Below are 20,909 nucleotides of genomic sequence, written 5' to 3' on the forward strand. Positions count from 1 at the left end.
CACATGAAAGCACACCTTATACATAGGCCTTCTGGAGCACCTTGCTGTGTTAGGATTTCTTCTCCACGGCATGCCACTGACCGAAGCAGATTCTTCTGCTCTTCCAGCTCTTGTTCCAGCTCCTAGCATAGCAAGTTATAAAAACCAAAACAAACCTCAAACAGATTGTTTTTGCCTTGGAAGGATATGTCCACACTGCATAACTGTCATGCAAAGATAGCTGAACTATTTCTGATATGGCTTGCCTGAGCACCAGAAGCAATGCAAAATCTCCGCCCAGGGACACAGTAATATTGGGTACATACACTGGATTGTTGAACTAATTGACTAATGCAATGCAGTTTCTGGAACCTAACCTAGCGAGCATGTCTGTGTATCATGCAACACAATATAGGTTGTAATCTGTATATCTGCTTCTATAAAATAGACCATGTTGATTTGAATAAATACTGTCATCTGCTTACAATAACTTTAAGGGTTGATTCAATTAAATTTTACTACTGTGCAATGGAAGTATAGAGTGATTAAGTGAGTTGACCGTAGTCGCTCAGGAAGTTTAGTCTGCTTGGCTGTTACAGATATAAAACAGTGAGCTCAGATACATCATTACAAGAGCACTGAGTAAGAAACAGTGTAAAAATGAAGATTTCAGTGGAATTGTTAAAAAGAACAGCTCAGCTACAGTGTTAAGAACAATCTAAAGATGGGAGTAAAACAAATGCAAAACACCAACTTTCTGTTGCTGCAGGGTGCTCTGCTGCTGCTGTGAGCGAGTGTTTCTTGCTTGTTGCAGCCATTCTTGGACGCTGGGGCTCTGTGAGGAAACAAAGTCCAGGTCACTCTCCTCCTTTTCTTGTAACGATCCCTGCTTTAAAAGAAAGAAATACAGATTTTACAAACTCTCTTATATTGCTAGAGAGCTGGCAGGTCCAGCTCATCAACTCAAAACAACATGTAGTGCCACCTTCCACCTCTCAAGCTGCTGGCTCACATAAACTCTGAAGCGAGCAGTGACTTCAGATTTCTGACTTCTACTGGTCATTGGTTACCAGGAAGAAAGCATCCGTAAAAATGTAAAAATAAACACGCACCACCACACTTAGCAGAATCAGACACCAGAGATCAGAGATAATGGACTGACGTGTTTCTGAAGACTGCTCTGCAATGGAGAGTGCAGCTTTAACTGGCAACGCAGGGAATCAACGAATTGTTGCTGCCAGATTTTTAATCTAATTAATACAATTTTTTTGTCTGACTAGAAATGAGAGAATGCTAGTTGTCATTCTGGTCAAAATTTATTTATCAATAAGTACATAACTCTATCTGTGGTTGGCAGAAACACAGTCAGTTAACAGCAGATTATATGATATGAAGAGTAAAGACAGTAACAGAGACCGTACTACAGAATGTTATAATAGAACAGCAAAAGCAACAGTCCCTTCACTTCATACTTCTGTAGGTATGTTTTCGCAGCATGGGTGACTAAACAGACCTTCTGTGCAAGCAAAGCAAAAAAGAGCAAATGCCTTAATAGCTCCAAAAACTGCTTTATCAATTTCCAGACTTCTGAAATTCATGTTGGCTGTAAACTTAAACTATTTTAGCAGCCAACATATTCAAATGCAGGGATTTTAACACACCAAGCCTAACGTTAAAGACCGACTTGTTGTAGGTCTGACTACTTAGATCTACACACATCTCTGGATTTATTTCATGTTACTTGCATGAACATGATGACTGTGGAGTTTGTGCCTTCTATTTTTTTAAGCTGCAAGAGCTAAATCCGGGGCTTAATTCCTCTCCCATTTTGTTTATGTACCTCATTTTTGTAGGATTCACATTTTGCCCATGATCTAGCTCTTCTTCTAAATAGAGTAAGAGCACCAAATTATTCAGACTTTACAGCAGGATCTCCAAAACAAAAACACGTTCCACCCTCCAGAGAACCTTTGTCTCAAATCAGGCAGGGACCAGCAGGGCCACAGGTGGTGGAGGGAATTCCTCTTGCCTCACCTGGTGCCCCTTATCCTACCAACTAGGATGGACCTCTTCCATCAGTGTCCCTGGCATCAGGCACTGAAACAGTGGAGTTTTGCTAAATAGTAGAAGTTAAAGTGTAAGATTTCAGTTCTAGGGGGATGATAAGTGTACTGGAGTTGAAAGGACTGATCAGTGTTAGACGATATAGACTGTAAGAGGAGCAAAACAAGCAAGCAGGTGTCTAGAGCTGGAAAGCACCACTAGCCCTTGATCTCTGAAATAGCCTTGTTTCACTAAGGATTCAGTTTGCAGGTAAACTGTGATACTTCACTTTGTAGGAACAAGTTTCTAGAAAAGCTGATGTGGTGAGTGTGAACAATATCATTGTAGGATATCAGATCTGGCAAAGAAAATACTAAGTAAGGAATAAAGAGGGTCTAGAATTTTAAGTTTTCTATTAAAAATGAGAAAAACAAACAATTTTTCTGTAAGTTATATAAAAAAAAAAACCTGCTTGCTTTCATATGCTCGAGGGACAATAGCTGTTCAACACATAAATTCCTGTAGAGAATACTATCTAGTTCTTCATTGCATTTGGACAGACTGATGTCAGCTAGGGTTTGAGTCTCCTCTTCTCTGGGAAGAGGGTTGGGAAGCTACAATTTTGAAGTTATACTAAGACAAATAAATAGTAGTCTCACAGTTCCTGCAATGGCAAAGAGTGTAAAAGGGATTGTGGAATTTGTGGATGCAATGAGGTTTTGCAAATATGTTATTGTGCGTAATTTTTAGATCAAAATTATTTGCGAACTAGATTTTATTGTTCTCAAACCACAGAATATAAGTTTGAAAAACACACTTGCATTTTCATTTGAATTCTGTCTTAACGAACTGTATTACATTTCCCTCAAAAAGCCAGGGAAATAAATGCTTTAAGCTGTCATTCCTGGGGACCATCCACTCCAGTACAGAAATAATTGGGAAATCTCTCAAGAAATGATGATAAAATTGATCTCTCAAAGGAGTTCAGAATCGTACAAACTTATATCTGGCATCTTTGTCTTGTGAAACTGAAGTCATCCCTCCGACACACACACTTTGTAATAAAAAGTGAAGAAACACTATCTGTTTTTTTTTTACTGCAGAATACATTCTACTACCTTGTTTTATTAGGATTTTATTTATTTTTGTTTCTCCTAAGTCACAGAAGTTAGTAGATAACAGTAATAAGGCAATGTTATGTATATCTTTCAAAGTGCTTGAAAAATTCTACATTTAGAATCAATGCACTCTAGAACTCTCCTGATCCAGCACACTTCTGATTAGTTTCCCTTCTCTATTTTATGAATAAAGAAGCTGGTCTCCAAATCACTTTTTCCATATAATTAGTGACATTTATTAATTAAAATTAGGAGGAAAACTGAAATTGATGCAAGGATATCACAGAATTTTACACTGGCTTCCAGAAAACCTTGCGTCATAGGAATAACAAGACACGCTGAAATATCGCTTTAAAGAAAATATAGCTCAGTCTTTACACTGCTCTTGGTCTTGCAGTGCAACTGCAGCTTAGGAGGATCCCTCCTTTTCTGTGTGCAGGCTGGTCTACACCTCTGTGCAACTACAAGGTTATCAATACATCTAGAGACATGTATAAGTCCGAGTTTCGTACATGAATGAGCAACAATGCTGTTAGCATGTCATGTTTCTCAGGATTAATAATGGCAGAAGATAGAGTGAGTGCATTTTTGGGCATCTGGTGCTCTGAGCCTCAGTCCAAAAGAAATACTTTCTGCCTGATTGTTTGGAAAAAGACATTACAGAATTTCTCATTTGAAAAAAATTGCTCAATGAAAATCTGAAGGTGTTAGACTGCCTATACTTATTTTCTTCCACAATACATTAGTGAAGTCCAAAATAAGTTTGCAATTTATGAAGAAACTTAAGTCTTGCATGCATGTAGCATCTTAAATGATTCATATTCTACATCCGGAAATTATTTTATTTTTATTTTTGATATTAGAAAAGCATCAAAAAATCCCTTTTATATAACTTAAATCACACCATTGTACTTTAAAAATGCAGCACATTTTAAATGTAGCAAGAGTCTGTAATGCCTTTTCACTTCACAAGTGATATATCAGAATATAGTATTATATGCCTACATGCTATTGATAACACTTTTCAGTTGCTTAATCACGAGGTTTAATATGAAATAATAACACCAAAATTATTTAATCTTAGAGGCAATAAGAACAAATATCTGAGTTTTTTCCTCCTTTTTTTTTTTGTTTGTTTGTTGGGGTTCTTTTGTGAAGCTATGTTAAGTTTTATAGTTATCCAGTTGCTTTAGACTAAAAATAGTTCTCAGCATGTCAAGTGACTTTTCAAGCTAACCTCTCATAGACTTTAATCTGCATTACAAGCTAGAAATCTTTGAAGCTTATCGTGTTTAATTTGCACAGCAAAGCCCAGAAAAGAAGTAAAAGAAAAGGCAGGGGAGGGAGTCACAGCAGGGCAAGCATATTCAAAACCAGTCAGTCACATTACGTGGTTGGGTTTCTTGTATGTATTCAGTTCTCCACATGTTAGTTTAACCTAAAGAATGACCAAAACCAATCATTAAATAAAATGAACTAGTGGCAACAAGCAGACCAATGATGCTAAGAATAGAAACCTAGGACAAGACTGAGGTTAAGTGTATCTTTGTTTATATAATATTTTATTTGGTGTAGTGATGCCACTAAGCATTAGCCGTATTTAAAAATATTTCATTATCTTGATGGCATCTGTTCATTGTGTTGTGCACACTGTATGGAGAAAAGCATATTTTTAGGTTTGTTCAGTTTTTGAGGGAAATCCTGCCCATGAGTAGAGAACACGTAATTTAAAGGGACTGGGAACAAGAACAGAGTATATCCAGACCAAGATAATGATCTATCTAGTTTATTATTGTCCTTTCAGTGAAGACAGTGAGGTTAGGATAGTTTCACCATGAAGTGGTGCTGTTAACTTGAAAATGATAAGCTACAGCTTGCTAGGCAGTTCTTTATTTTAAAGTGCAATTCCATTTACTAACTAAAGATGAATAGCTCGAACTAAATATTTTTAGTCCTTTTCCCAGTTGCATAAAACTGCTATGAAATCCCCCAACCTTCTGCCCTCTGTGAAGCCAGTTGGAAAGAGCCACTTACCCGAATGTTGATCTGTTTGTCGTGGAGCACTCTCTGCAGCTCCAGAAGGCTGCCCTTCAGCGTCCTGAGCTTCACAGCCAGCTGCTCTGCCTCGTCCTTGGTGTGAGCCTTCCCCTCCATAAGCAAGTTCTCGTTGTGCACAGACAACTCTGACAAGGCTACCACCTTCTGCTCTATTTCAACCAGCATGTTCTGCAGCAGCAAAAACAAAGAACCAAATTCATACATTTTCCAGCATCTGTCACCTTTCTGGCAAGACGATCTGTGGCCTACCTCACCCGTCGCCAAGCTAAGGGCAAGTCAGATTGTCATTGCTTTGTCTTCCAGTCCCTTTCAGAGTCCTTAGGAATATATTTGCAAATGTTTGCATTTGCCATTTCTGTTTGCAACCTTTTCCAAAATAGGAAATTAAAAAGTTATTTGAAACAAATTATTTGATGTAGAGGAGATGTTCTTTATTTGCACATTAAAGGTAAGGGTGGCTAAGATGCCAGACTGACATCCATAATGACAAGAAACAGAACATGCAGCTGGAGTTACTTCTTTCCTCTTCTCTCATGTGCATTTAGTGAAATGCCTCCTGTCTCCTCGTATGTGTTGCTCTGGCTGTGTTGATAAGCTGCTCTTCTCACTATTTGCTCTTTCTGATTGGTGCATGATGGACTTAAGGATTTCTGTATAATCCTCTTTAGTCTAAAGAGAGACTTAAAGTGACAAATCTCTGGCATGTTTATTCTCAAAAGCTACTTTCCTGACATTTTATTAACCATTCATGTATTACACATATAGTGCATATTTCAAGTTTCCAAACTCAAAACTCATACAATTCTTGATCAAAAACCCAGCCTGACATCAAATGTTTTTGTTTCCATAGCAACCATCAAGTATAAACTTACAAATATTGTTCCTGAAGTAATGTGTGCAGTATAAGATGGGCAGTCTCGAAAATGTGGAAAAAATACAGGACTTCATATAAAGCTTACTGTATTAAGATTTTAAGATCCAGCAAAAGAACAGTATGAACTTTTCCACAAAGTTAACTGTTCTTTTTGAGTTTATTACAGATTACCTTGAGAAAAAATACTGCTTTGTTTAAGTTCACAGGGTTTATCTATCTACAACAAACAGCTCCCAAGGACAAGTGATTAAAGAACACTTGAGACTGAGCAGGCTGAAAATTCCAATAATAAAGTGGTGTCAGTAGAAATGTAACTGGATGTTTAATTAATTGGGACTTATAAAAAACTTAACTCCCATTTATCCTAAAATGGCAGAGATCCTCATTCTTTAATACGAAAAGGGAACTTTTGTCCATCTGGCTTTTGTCATTTTTGTAATTTTAATTATAATGATCATACAGTTCTAAGCTCTCATTTAAAAATGGAAAACTCCCACTAATTTGAGAACCTGGATGTTACAACTGATCCAAGCCTTGTTAATAAAAGTAGATGCAATTAATCCTACAGCAGCAAAATATTTTTCTTCAGTTGTTTTGGTATTCTGGGTTGATTAATATTAATTTCATAAAAATAGTAACTACTGATGATTATACTTTACTTTTTGAACGTGAGCAAAGATTACTCCTGAAGAAAACACAACACTGTCCCAGTCATGACTGCTAGTGGGAGTGTGCTCTTCAGCTGGAAAAGGAGGAGTAGGAAAGTCCACTGCAGGTGTTTTCATACTTGTCAAGTGAGCTGTTCAACAGCTCTAGCTTGAGTGGAGCAAAAAGAGCAAGTGAAGCGAATACAAAACCTTTAAAGCAAAACATGATACCCTCTGAAAGCTGTAGACCTTCAAATGTTCTTGCAGTCAGGATATCTCATTTTGCTACTGCTATGTTTACGTGTACTTTCTAAAGCACTGTTTGCAATCTTTAATAAGAAATTAAGAACAGGCTATGTTTTATTTCACAAATCATTGATGAAGCTAGCTGAACATATATGAGGTGCTAAGGAGCTCAGAAACTTCTTCCCCACCAATATGCTGTGTCCTCCTACTCAATAATAGTCTTAACATTAATGCTCCAATATTTACCTCTAAATTCAGATAAAGCTATGTCCATCCTGTTCACCTAAATCTTACAGGACTGATAATTTTACCTGGCAGTCTACCAGCTGTGCTTCCATATCCATAGGTTCCTCAGCAGTAACCAGAGTGGTGTCCAGTGTTGCTCGGGTATTGAGTAGCCAGTGGTCAAGCTCATCAGCTTCGCAACGGTACCTTTGAAGAGCCTGCTCTTGCCGCTGTTCTTCCAGCTGCTCATTCAGTTTTTCCTAGAGATACAAATTATATTTTACTTTTTAAAAGAAATACACAACAAAAGTCACTTTAAAAAAATTCTCCCTCTCTGTCTCTTTCAACTTCTATATAGTATTTTTAAGCTGTAACAAGCCCTTTCTTTCGTAAGGTGGAAACCTTTACAAACTACTATTGCTTTCTGTTGATGAGCATGCTTTTGTGGTGACTGAAATTCTGTTTCAGTTCAGTCACTGTATTTCTACTTCCTTCAGTAGGTCTCTGCTATTACAGCCTTCTAAAGGCGAGGTCTTCTCTGCCTATCACTGCTGCTTTCCTTTGGGTTTCCCCCACAGTCAATTCAGTCTGCTCAACTAGCAGAGCACTGTTTGCTCAGGGAGCAAGATGCATGGGGATACAGAGCTGGGAGTGGGCTGCAGGGAAACGAGAGCAGCTTTGCCTTTTTTGGCAGCAGCAGGCTGTTAGATAGCCTTATTGCCTCTCAAGAGAGGTTAGGTTCTTCAAGGACCCAACAGGGTACTGGTGGGCCTTTGGTGTACCTACTGTGGGTGAAGAGCTGTATAACTTGTCTGGCCTCTCAGAGGATCCCTGTGCTGCGGGGTGTGTAAGGACATAAAGCTCCAAAGGGCTGCTGCAGCCACGGCATTGCAGCAACACAGACTTCCTGGCTCCATCCGTCAGTTAGTCCACCCATTGGACAGCCAGGGAGTGAACAGCAAGGCTCACTCACCCTTTAATAGTCCTATATGAGTTTGAAAACTGGATGAACAGTTGGGCCCAGAGGGTTGTGATCAGCGGCACAAAGCCTAGTGAGAGACCAGTAACCAGCCTCGGCAAATTTACTGATGACACAAAATGGGTGCAGTGACTGACACACCAGAGGATCATGCTGCCACCCAGATGGACCCCGACAGGCGGAAGAAATGGGCTGACAGGAACCTCATGAATTGAACAATGGGAAGTGCACAGTCCTGCACCTGGGGAGGAACCACCCCAGGCACCAGCATATGCTGGAGGCCAGCCAGCTGGAAAGCAGCTTGGCAGAAAAGGACATGAGGTTCCTGGTGGACATCAAGTTGAACATGAGCCAGTAACGAGCCCTTGTGGCAAAGGTGGCTAACGGTATCCTGGGCTGCATTAGGGGGAGTGTGGGCAGCAGGCTGAGGGAGGTGATCCTTCCCCTCTGCTTAACAGTGGTGAGCCCACATCTGGACTATTGTGAGAGATGCAGACCTCTGGAAAGAGCAGAGGGGATTTCGGAAATAAGAAACAGATAGAACAAGATGGTCAGAGGACACTTAGATGTATCTGATAATGTGGAACCTAAGCGTGCTGCAAATGGTATTCAACAAAGGGAGAAGATTGTACTTGATCTGTCTGGGATGGAGTTAACTTCATCGCAGCCTGTACAATGCTGTGCTTTGCAATGGTGGCTAAAACGGTGTTGATAACACAGCAATGTTTTGGCTATTGCTGAACAGTGCTTGCACAGCATTAAGGATTTCTTTCCAACTGCCCCTCAGAAAGACCAGTAGGCTGGCGGTAGGCAAAAGGTTGGGAGAGGAGATAGCCAGGACAGCTGAGCTGAACTGACCAGAGGGATATTCCTTACCATACGAGATCATGCTCAGAAACGAAAGCTCAGGGAAAGGGGGAGGGGGCGGAGTTTGTGGTTATGGTCTTTGACTTCCCAAGCAACTATTTCATATACCGAGACCCTGCTTTCCAGGAAAGTGGCTAAACATCTGCCTGCTGATGGGGAGGTAGTTAATAAGTTTCTTATTTTCCTTTGCTTGCATACACAGCTTTTTTTCCTTACCCTATGAAGCGGTCATTATTTCATCCATGAGTCTTTTTGCCTGCCTTCAGTTTTTTCCCCTTCTCCCAGGAGATGTGAGTGGGGGTGGGCATTTGGCTGCTGGCCAGGGTCAACCTACCACACTTCTGTAGGGAAATTCAGACCTGTATATGCAGGGCAAATTCCTCACACAGGGAATCATTTGCACGGCTTTTCGGGATGCTGAATTTTAACGGGAAAACTAATAATTGTATGTTAGAATAAAGAATATTAGTATTTGTTAAGTGTCCCAAATAATCCAGAGCCAAACAGTTCTCAAGCTCTAGTTATTTATATTAGGTGCACAGAAAGAACAATATTACCAATCCACATCCTCAACAGCAAAATCTTTTCATTACCTGTTCTATCTATATTTCCACATTTACATCCCTGCAGTATTCTTGAAGATTTTATTCGTGAAATCAGAGCTATAAATTGCACAGGTTAAATTACTAAATGTTGTCTGCGTACCATACATATTTCTTAGCCAGGATTATTGGGGGATACCTGTGCTATTGAATCAAAATAACTATGGTTAGGATTCTGACAGTTAAGAGTAGTGTATTAGACTCGTGATTTATCTTGAAATTATTAGATAACATCTCCTCCTAAGTACTGTTAAGAAGTTTGTAAGATCCTGTATGGGGTGTAAGCTATAAACAGCAAGATCCCTATTCTACTTCCAGCTTCTTATTTTTATGTAAAAGCCATTTTTCTTCAGAGAAATAAAACTTAGGGCAATCTTTTAAGATAACGAAGATATTGTCTAAGGACCTGTTCACTGTCTCAGGTGACTGCACAGAACTAATGCAGCCGATGCACCCTGGGACTCCCCTGTAATCCAGGCAGATCCACAGAGCCAGCTTTCACTAAGTCTCTCAGAATCGATTGATGCTGGAAATTATGAAGGCAACAGTTGCTGTGTTTATGAATTCACTCCTGCAGTTCTTCGCAGTACAGCAGTAAAGCTGCCCTGCAGTGTTCAAAGTAGCCAAACTGTTGCCAGCTTTAGCATGACTGCATTTTCTCACCTGTATAATATATGCAGCAACCTTCCTATATGTAAATGACTTTTCAAAAATCACCTTTGTATTAAAGGATTTTTGGTACAGCTGGTAGACAGAAAAATAAAGGAGTGCATCTTCCATGATAAAAGTTTGCACGCAAACCGCCGGGAAGACGAGTGTAAAGAACAACGCAATGGTTTGGAAGAGGTATTATTTCTTTTTTTAAGCTTTCCTCGTTCTCTTGTCTCCCAGTTTGGACAGGCGACTCCTCAAAAATGTACTGCAGATAACATGACTTTTAATACCTGCACTTCATTACTTCTTGACAACGACAAGGAATACGGAGGGAACTTACTGAGAAAATGTCAATGTGGATATTAAAAAAAATTATATATATGTATTAAAAAAAGACTCCTGAAGTGTGTTTCCAAGTTCCTTCTAGCTACTTATGACCTAGCATTAAGAAGCAGGGCTTGCTAAAAAAGAACAGTAATTTATCAGTGAAAGGAATCGTGACAAATGAGCAGAACTGAAAATTACTTTTCTAATTACCAGCATTCAATGGTGACTACAAGACCTTGGTGAAAGCACAGGTCTGCCAAAAGCAGCTCTCAGAATCTAGAATGTGATCCAAAAGGCCCACTCCTAGAGGTTTTTTTTCTCATACCTCTAATAGCTGTCGTTTTCCTGATGCCTTCATTCGAATTGTTGCCATTCGTTCTGCCAAGACCGTGAGAGTGGACTGCAATGCCAGCTGATCAGCAGCCTCTGCATCCAGGGGTTCTGAAACCAGCTCCTGGGCTAATGACGTCTGAAGCTCAGTGATTTCTTCTTGTAACATTAAAATCTCATCCATCAAAGCCTGTTTAGAAAGGAGAGCAGAGAAAGTATTTGTTTCATTTATCAGTGAGAAGAAAGCATCTCAGGAGGCACAGGCTTAATATAAAGTTCAAAATGATTGTCACAAGGGAGCGTGAGAAACACAAACTAGTGCAATATATTACTGCTGGTTTGGTAGTCAGAATTCAGGAGGACTGAATCCTGCTTTTAGATGCTTAAGCCAGGATCACGCATCTGATAACTGAAATATGAATTTAATTACTTATCTTGAATTTCAAACGTATCATGAGAAGGAATTATTTTGGAAATATTACACATTCAGATTTATTCTTCAAACAAATTTTCTGGAGGGTATTCTAGTAGATACAATGAAGATAATGAACAAGTGAGTTTGTGTTTCTGAGAGAGGTACAGGGGTACGAGTTAGCTTCCAGTCTGAAATTTACTAACTGCACAAAGAACATCCAGAGATTAACGCTGTCATGCAAAAGAAGTTCCTACTATCATTGTTACCCTATATATCAGTTTCCAAGATACCTACAGAAGGATGGTGCTTTACCAGTACATTAGAGCAGATACATTCATGTCTGATAGCAGATAGACATTGGATACTCAGGACATCACACAGTGCTACAAAAGCTAAATGTTAGCCTTTTAAGGTTACGGAGTTCCTAGTGAAATAAGAACTGGCCCCACCAGATAGTTTCAAGCTATCAGATAAAAGGCTTAGACGATTACAGCTTGGATGTATGTCAGATTGGCTACATGATAAGGAATTCTCTTGTTATTCAGAGCATAATTTCTCAACATTTCCATTGGGAGAGATTTTTTTGTGTGCTTTGGTTTGTTTTGTTTAACAAGGCAAAGATTGTATTTAGATCAATTTACAATGCATTAGTATTGGTTATGATCTTGGTAAATTTGAGACCATTATAAATAGTCTGATATATACTAGTAGCACTGATGCTGAAGAACAGCATGTGTAGGTGTCACTGAACACAATCTTTGACAAAAGATTTTGCTGAAAATTCTGTCTGGACGAACTCTATTCTATTTTTTTTAAAAGGCTCCTTGCTAAAAAAATCCCTATTGCACCATCTTTAGAACAGTGGGAAGTCAAGAAAGGCAAGATATACAGTAAACAAAGAAGGTTCATACAATTAATGCATGTTTTTTATGCATCCAGCCATGAAGAATGCCACTATCTTAAAAAAAAGGAACTAAAGCTATACAGGTAATGCATGCTTTCCCTCTACTTCTCACATATGATTTCTACCTGATGTTCAGCCATCTGGCTCTCTGGGCTTTTGGCTGGTTCCAAACTCTCATTTAGTTTGATCTCAGTGGTCTCCATTTTTGTGGATATAGACTGGAGAGTGTCCTGATACTTCTGTTGACGCTCAAGAGCTTCATAGAGAGTGCGCTGCTTTTCACTGATCTGAAGAGGAACAAAAGGTATAAATTCTGACTTCTGATACAGGATTTACTCTTTCTTCTGCTTCATACAGCCCTGGGCTTACGAGACTAAAACCAAAAACTTGCAACAAGTTTTCAAAAGTATAAATTAGAAAGAAAGCCATCCATATTAAAAATATTTATCTGTTTAAACATCATCAGTCAAATCCTAGGTTCTGTGACTGAAAAAATAGACTTTAAAAAGCAGGGAAAACCTAGGAAAATTTTCATGCCTTATTTTAGGTTTTATGCACTCAAACATGTGGATGTGCACAATTTGCTAGACACATAATTTTTAATACCCCATGATAGCTATTGTGCCTCTGCAAAGAATTTTCTAGCATGTGATAAAAACTTTGAGCATTTTCTTACACCACTGAAAGATTATGCTGCACTACTATGTAGAAATGTGTTGACTCAGTATTTGGAAAAAGTGGATTCTTGGGCCTTTTTTGCCAACTCATCAAGCATGAGTGGATTTCCCTGTTACGGTGTGGAATATAGTCTGAATACAGCCAATATTTCTGAAGGCAACTATCAGCCTTAATGACCTTTATTTTTCCTTAATGGAGGTCCATCCTGCTCAGGCTTTCAAACAAAGAACAAAGCCAGTGTAGTACAGTATCTCAACTAACAATTCTTACCACCTGAAAACCAAGAATTGCAGACAAGAATATTAGTTAAGCCAGTTCTTTGCATTTCGTTCCTTACAAGCTCGATGATTATTTTGAACCCTCTGGATGAAGACTTACTACATTTTTCAGTGTTTCCCAAGAACGCTGCAAGTCATCCAATTTGGCACTAGCAGCTGATTCTAAGCCTGGTTCATAAAACTCCTGGGTGGTTGAAGTGCTGGGCTGAATTTTAGCAGCTTCTGTCTGTAGCTGTTCAGCAGACAAGGCCAACTGTTCAGCAGATAAGGCTTGGTAATAAGCAATGTCCTACAAGCACAAAGCATGTTATTGCACTTTCAAAACATGAGATACTGCATAAGAATATCCCCCCACATACTGCCCCATTGCATATGTCCGTTAAAATAAAACCCACAAAGCCAGGAAATCGCCGAGAAACACAGTAAATAAATATTTACTAGTAGTACACTGAGTATGGTTTGGAGATTCACTACGACGAAGACTGTGGATGCATTTTTTTTTCATGTTCATGTTAGCCAGGAGGCATCCGAGGCAACTGCAGACAGACATGAAAACACTGGGAGGGGAGTGCTACAAGTGGGAGTGTTGGTCTAGCATCATCACAACTACACATGGGGAAAACCTATCACAACAGACAGTGGGTTATGGTACTGTAGGTGGCAAAGAATATTACCCTAATGAACACTAGCACAGAGAAGGCAACACAGAAGAACCAAAAAGGAATATGCTGAAGGACTAGTCAATGATGTGAGAAATTGTATGAAGCACTTAGCTTATAGTAAGCCTTCAAACAAACAGGTACTCTCACCTAACGTATAAAAGACAGTGGGGAAAGGGACCAGAAGTGCTAAAGAAAATGGGCAAAGGCTCATATTACCATTAAAAATTCAGGGTGGAACTGTTTCTCACTAGAACTTCTACATTTAGTGTATGCGGATTTCTTCAGCTATTTCAGGTGGCAATTAAAAAGACTGATAGAAAACGTAAAATTAAGGAAACATGCACAGTATCTACATTCAAGTCAGGAAAGCAGACTTGATGACAAGGATTATTTAAAACTGAAACCATGTATGACAGTTACCACCACATCTATTTGGAAGATGAAAAATGATGCAGTCTTCCCTCTTCTCACTTAGTAGCTCCACTTAGTTAACTATGCTCCAGACCATGTGGCACAGCAGCTATTGTCCATTTTCCTCTATAATTTTGAATTTTTAAATGCCCCTGGTGAAAACTTTAAGACACAGCGTTATGCCAGTGAAATCAGTGAGAGATTATCCACTAATTTCTGTTAGGCTGGACCAAGCCTCCTTTTGGGTAACTCTCAGAGTTATCATAATACTTGCATAAAAAGTTGTTCAAAAACTACTAAAAAGTGTACTTGGAAAATCTTCCTCCAATGACCGCAAATTTATCAGATTACTTCTTTCCTGACCCTGTATGATGGGAGGAAAAATCAGTGTGTTGAGCCATGTGACTGAGAGAAAACTAAGTGCCTTTTACTTGACAGCTTACAGAGCTGCATCTAACAAATAGACCACAGACCATTTGCCATACCGCAAATGTAAGAGTATAAATGGGTATAAAATACCAGAAGGGAAGGTACAAAGAAGACAGAGCCAGGCTCTTTTCAGTGGTGCCCAGTGACAGGACAAGGGGCAATGGGCACAAACTGAAACTCAGAAGGCTCCCTCTGAACATCAGGAAACACTTTTTTACTGACCAAGCACTGTGACAGGTTGCCCAGGGAGGCTGTGGAGTCTCCGTCCTTGGAGATACTCAAAAGCCACCTGGATACGATCCGGGACAGCCTGCTGTATGTGGCCCAGCTTGAGGAAGGGGGTTGGATCAGGTGACCTCCAGAGGTCCCTTCCAACCTCAACCATTCTCTGATTCTGTACGGGTATATAAATTTAGGTATTAAATAAGACTACTTCCGAGGTACCACAGCCATTTCAAAATGCTGTCTAACGCCATATGCGAACAAAACCAAACAAGCTCTGGAAGAGCACAGAAACCAGGTCACTTCTCAGGCACAGTCACCTCTTGGGCTTTCTTTCTAACCAAACCTAGGGAGCACAGAATGCCCATCTGTCCCAGAAAACACCCTGTCACCCAGCAGCTGCACAGATACGGTTCTTCAGTCCTTCCCCCAAGAACAAAGAGATTTATCAGGTTTATCTGCTTCATGTATGGACATTTTAACAATTAAGGCGCTACTCACAGATCACCACCAGTGTTTTTAAAGGGAGGCAGCAGCCAAGAGTGTGTTTTAGAGACAGCTTGGCCACACCTCTTTACTGAGGATGCCTGAAGAAGTCAGTCTCTCCAGAGAAACAAAAGACTCAGGAATGCACAGCACATCAAACTGTCCAAAAGTGTCAGATGAGGCACTTCTTCAAAGGCAGTAACTGGGAAATTGGAGAAATAATGAAAGTGTTTCCGATGTCCAAGACCAACAAGGAATAGGTAACAGCTTAGCACAACATTCAGTACTGCAATTTCAGATTTTTTTACTCTGACCACAAGTGATCTTTCCAAGTCACAGTGAAAAATTGCACCAGTGCAAGCAACTTCTCATTTTGCCTTGTCTGCAGGTATTCTCCAGCTCTCAGCTGGTCCTCTCTCAAGGCAAAGAAAAGAGCTGTGCTTCTGAGACTTCTTAATCATCACTTCCAGAATAAAGGTCTTACTTTTAAAACAGGAGAATCCCTTTCCACATCTTTCCAACTCCTTTTTGGAGTAAACAAGATGACAGTTTCTTTTTGGTAGGGCTATTAAAGCTGACAGTGTGAATCCAGATGCTCTTACACATAACAGACTTTTTTTTCCCTATAAAGGCCCCAACATCTTATGCCCTCTTTTACAAAAATTAGCCAATGAAAAGTACTCAAGGTTTGTTGTTAGGATGGTGGGGAAAAGGGTGTGTTTAGATTTCAAAAGATATTTAACAAGGGCTGTTGCACCCTCAATGAGTTTTCATAAGGAAGGAGAAAGGACGATTAAGTAGGCTGTGAGCAAGCAGACAGAAAGACGTTTAATAGCGACCCAGTGCTGAAGACTTGAATCACAGGGTCAGCTGTGACCCCCAGGGCTTTGTGTCAACACTTCAGCTTTTTCAGTTGCTCTGCATTATGGAAAATAAGTTTTAAAAGAATGTGCTAAGTTTAATCTACTATAGCTTCGGGTAAACATGAGCCGGTTTAGCCTCAGAGGATTCTCATTCAGTGTTGCATTACTGATAAAGTGCCTAATTTTGCACACATCAAAATAAACTGCATTAAAGGACTGTTATCTACTGCTGAAACATTATACACTGTGAAATTCCTCTGCCTTTTTAAAAGTTAACATTTTTATAGTTATTCTCCGCTCCCGCAGCTGTTTTTAGAGGAGTTTCAGTACAAAACAAACAACCTGGGCAACTGTTCGCTTGTAACAGTGCTAGATCTGTCACTTTCTTGTATTTATGGTCTTAGTTTAATCGATTTCAATACCTAGAACCAATATTGCCACTGATATGCACTTGGCATTTGTTTCATATTTTCATCACTTGTTCGCAATGTAGAAATAATACATAGATGTCTCAGTTCAGACTAGCCACGTTTCACCATCAAGAGATGCTAGGAAACCCTGATGAAAGAGTGTGCATAGATTATTAGGGATGAATTTAAAAACAGTCTTAACACCCAATCTTTTCTCTCAAAACCTCCCTACTTCATGTGTACTTTAAATTTTTTTTCCAAAGTACAGATTAACATAATTCTTTGCTTTCTAGACTTCCTGTTCACATGTTTTTCTGGCACTCTGCAGGTGATTTTCCTGTAAGAAATTGTTTCTCTTAAGACTGACTACTTTTCAAGACAAAATACTTCAAAATTAGTTTTGCTGAGTCTTTTACTGAACAAAAAATATTTTAAAATTACATTGGAGATCCTAATTCACTTTTATATAGATTATTTTTTTAACCAACCTTCTTTTCTGAAGTCTCCCTGGGCATTCATCATGATCAGCACTGGCAATTTCATAGCTTCTTTAGTAAGTTTTAATCTCATGTAAGTGTGAACCTAAGCATTTTGTAAGTAAACCACTGCATTTTGGAATGTTCTTCTGCTTGCTGTTTAGTACATGCAGTTCATTTCAACATTAACCACACTGAAGAAACCTTCATCTGTCAGTTTTCTAGATTATTATAACACCATACATTTTATCTTCTTCAAAGATCTGCTAAATGAAAGACAATCTTTTTGCTCAATTCTGCCCTGTGTATCAGGTTCTAAACCTTGCATTTTGGTGTCAGCTCATGGTGCAACAGCATCTTCACTGGATTTTCCTTATTATTTGAGTTATTTGAGGTCTTAATCTATTTTTTTCATTTTCAGAGGAATGTAATGAACTAACACTGAATGTATTTATTAGAAAGCAAGTTGCTCTTCCTCCTTTAACTCTTTCACTGATTAACAGTGGCATAAGATTTTTGTGCTGAAATATATAGCTGCCTTTCTACTGTAAGAAAACTTTACTTGGAAATTTCTGATTATCTGAAATGACAGAACACTAGGAAAAAAAAATAAAATCTTTCTCATTCATTATATAACTCTTTTATTAAGAAGGAAACTTTTTGTTATTATGAAGATTTTGTCACCATTTTTACTATGTTACCATAGTATTCTTTCTTTAGTCAGTTCATGAAAATGAATCATTTGTATATAGCAACTTCTATAGCACCATATGCATCTTGGAAATGAGTGGAAGAATTAGAAGACGTTGCTCAAACATCTCTGTTTCTACTCAGCAATGCAATGCAACACCATTCTACCCTTTAAGTCTGCAGTGGTCAATTTTGGAAGCAGCCTCAAATGAAAAAACAACCAACCACAAAACCCACACCATGATGAATGCAGTGAGGTGGTGACTGCTCCTAAGGCACGTTCCTAAACATCTAAAGCGTAATGTTTTATCTGTCTTCATGTGCATGTTGCTCAATGAACAGGTTCATTGGTCACTTTTTAATCAATGTTGATGTACACTTCAGTGCCAGAGTCCTCAGTCTTGATTTAAAATCTAACTTTCATGATTCCACTGATCTGTCTCATTAGCACTTAAAATAGACTGTCACTGAAAGTATGGAATGAACAATATATGAAAAAATACATGAAAGTTAATACTTGAAATGGTTTGAAGTTGAAGATATCAGACTGTGACTTCAATGCTACAATGCCAATGGTACCATCAGATAGATGTATATAGACATAATGCAATGTTTTATCATGGGCAGTACAAAATTGCATTTTTTCTCAGGATGCAAGATTCCACTCAGTACTACTGTGAAAACAAAAACTAGATTATAAATAGAAAACAGTAGTGACAAGGAAGAGCTTTGTATTTATCACTTAAAATTTATTTTTAAAAATAGTGAACAGCTGTAACCCCAAATTTATATATTTTAAAGTCAGAAGTCAATATTTGTATCTATTTTGGAGTAGGAACCTGAAGGTTCAGGAAGGTCAGAGGTTAAGCCTCAGATCCCTGGAGCTATAGGTAACATTATTCCAGAGGATTAAATAAACAACCTGTGAAATGGAACCATGCATGTCTCTGAGATAAAAGCTGAATGAATGCCAAGAGGGAGGTACCTGGTTAACAGAAGCATCTGTATTAGCCACAGGTGAGGGAGAGCGACAGGCAGGTGGAGAAGAAATCTCACTGTTGGTTCCCTCCTCCCCAGACTCCTCAGTGACAGGGGAGAGCAGCGTGTGACAGCGACCAGCAGTCATCTGCCACAGGAAAAGCAACCCCAGAGCATAGGAAGAAAATCAGTTATCTCAACTGAAATTTGACTTAGACTGAGATCAAAACAAGAAAAACAACACACGGCCAGAATTACCACACTATTTTTCAGTCATACTTCACACTACTACATATACCAGCTTAAAAATCTGGTTCAATTAATAGTCTCATTTACTTGTCATACTTCAGCATGAGCATGCTCTCCTGTACCCTAATGAATTTAAAAGAAAATGTATAGCAAGCAACTCAATAATAACAAAGCAGGGTTTGTCTAAATGTCTTCTAATACAATCACAGCTGCATATGGAAATACTAAGGAGAGCTACAGAATAATGCAGTATTCAGGCCTGTTTAGAACAGCAAAGAATAGACCTAAAATACAAAATACACTCAATCCAGTAGCAACACATTTTTCTTCATTCCCCAATGCTGTTATAAAGTGATAAAGTGATAAATCCTGAAATCTGCACTCTGTGTTCACTCAGACAAAAATGCCAATGTCATCAGCAGTATGTTTGTAACGAGACCCAATAAGAAACAAACAAAAGCAGAGTAATTCAAACATGAGGCCTGTGGCAGTACTTCATCAGCTTTCATTTCCAACATACTCATCTGACAATATAGCAGCATACTGTCAATTATCACATCAACATTTTAAGACAAGAGCTTTAAAAATATGGTGCGTAAAACCGATACACTGCAACATGTTATGAAATAATATTTATTCCGGTTTTATCTTACTCCTGCAATTCAGTAGTTTCTTAGCATTCGCTCTTGCATGCTGACAGGTACGAAAAAGCACTATATTTGCATCTTATTACAAACAACTTCCGCCGGTATTTGACTGTTAAATGACTTCACCCTTTATCAACGAGTCTTGAAAGCCCATATAAAGCAAAATACAGTAAGGGGAAGCTGCAGCTTGTTTGGTTTGCCACACTCCAGCCATTTCAAAAGCAAAACGTAGATGTGAGCTGCGGTAACTTGCTACACAGGAGTGTCGCAACCATGCAAAAGCAAGCAGCTCAGATAAACAGTACCGAGACCAACACATTCCTTACCATAACCACCGAGGGGTGAGCGGGGTGTGCTGGGAGCAGGTCTGAATCCAACTCCTCCATTCCCTCTGAAAGCCCCTCAACTTCTGTCACCGTCAGCAGCATGGTAGCATGTTTTGCTTTCATTGTCAGCATCTTGCACTTCGAATTCAGAGAAGTAATTTGCTCCTGGTATCCTTTGATCTTCTGAGCCAGCTCCTGAGGAAACATTTTTTTCCCCCTGATGCAGAGGCAGCCGGCGAAGGCCACAGGACCCACAGCATCTCAGCTTCCGTGGCGAAGGCGAGCGCGGCCCCGCGAGCAGAGCGCAGCCAATGCCATGACAGCACTGTCCCTCGGAAACCCTGCGTGAGCCGCTACGTCGGCTGACGTGCAGGATGATGGCAGTGGGGCCAACAAGCCCAGCTCGCCCAGCTGCGCAGCTACACCGCAGAGCTGAGCGCCTTGACGCGCGACCGGGAAAGCGCCGCTGAAGGCTCCGTGCCTGCAATAATTGCAGGCGGGAGGGAGGAACGCCTCACGGCTTGCATCCAGCCTGAACCTGACATGAAGCCGACAAGCTGCAGACTGCAGCAAAGGGGAACGTCTCGCCCTCTTCCTGTGCGATTTTCCCCCTCCCCGTTCTATTTCCATTTATCTGAGGAAGATGAAGCTTCTCCGCATGGTGCATGCCATGGAAATGAGGTCATGTGGTAACCACAGCTGTAAAAAATGCCCCATTCAGCGCTTGCCAGAAAGAATGAATTGTCCAAACAATAACTCACAGGGACTAGCCCGATCAAATGTGATATGAACAATCAGTCGCATAATAAGATTAAATGCAGACTGGATCGTTTTTT

At 39.6% G+C, this 20,909-nt stretch overlaps 1 protein-coding gene across 17 annotated transcripts in view; it reads right to left on the reverse strand.

Moving 5' to 3' along the window:
* SYNE1 (spectrin repeat containing nuclear envelope protein 1) overlaps positions 1–20,909 on the reverse strand; it is a 319,742-nt gene that overhangs the window by 87,719 nt on the left and 211,114 nt on the right. For 15 of the 17 annotated variants that reach the window (XM_075413801.1, XM_075413802.1, XM_075413815.1 and 12 more), the window contains 9 exons: positions 20,074–20,268; positions 18,859–18,999; positions 13,325–13,513; positions 12,394–12,555; positions 10,945–11,139; positions 7,277–7,450; positions 5,175–5,366; positions 734–868; positions 16–122 (listed from right to left, as the gene is read on the reverse strand). In XM_075413801.1, the coding sequence (XP_075269916.1) occupies positions 16–122; positions 734–868; positions 5,175–5,366; positions 7,277–7,450; positions 10,945–11,139; positions 12,394–12,555; positions 13,325–13,513; positions 18,859–18,999; positions 20,074–20,268 (1,490 nt within the window). The remainder of the gene's footprint in view (positions 1–15; positions 123–733; positions 869–5,174; positions 5,367–7,276; positions 7,451–10,944; positions 11,140–12,393; positions 12,556–13,324; positions 13,514–18,858; positions 19,000–20,073; positions 20,269–20,909) is intronic. The other 2 variants (XM_075413814.1, XM_075413799.1) reach the window with 1 other exon arrangement.

The sequence above is a fragment of the Opisthocomus hoazin genome, chromosome 2 (assembly GCF_030867145.1).
Source record: "Opisthocomus hoazin isolate bOpiHoa1 chromosome 2, bOpiHoa1.hap1, whole genome shotgun sequence".
NCBI lineage: Eukaryota > Metazoa > Chordata > Aves > Opisthocomiformes > Opisthocomidae > Opisthocomus > Opisthocomus hoazin.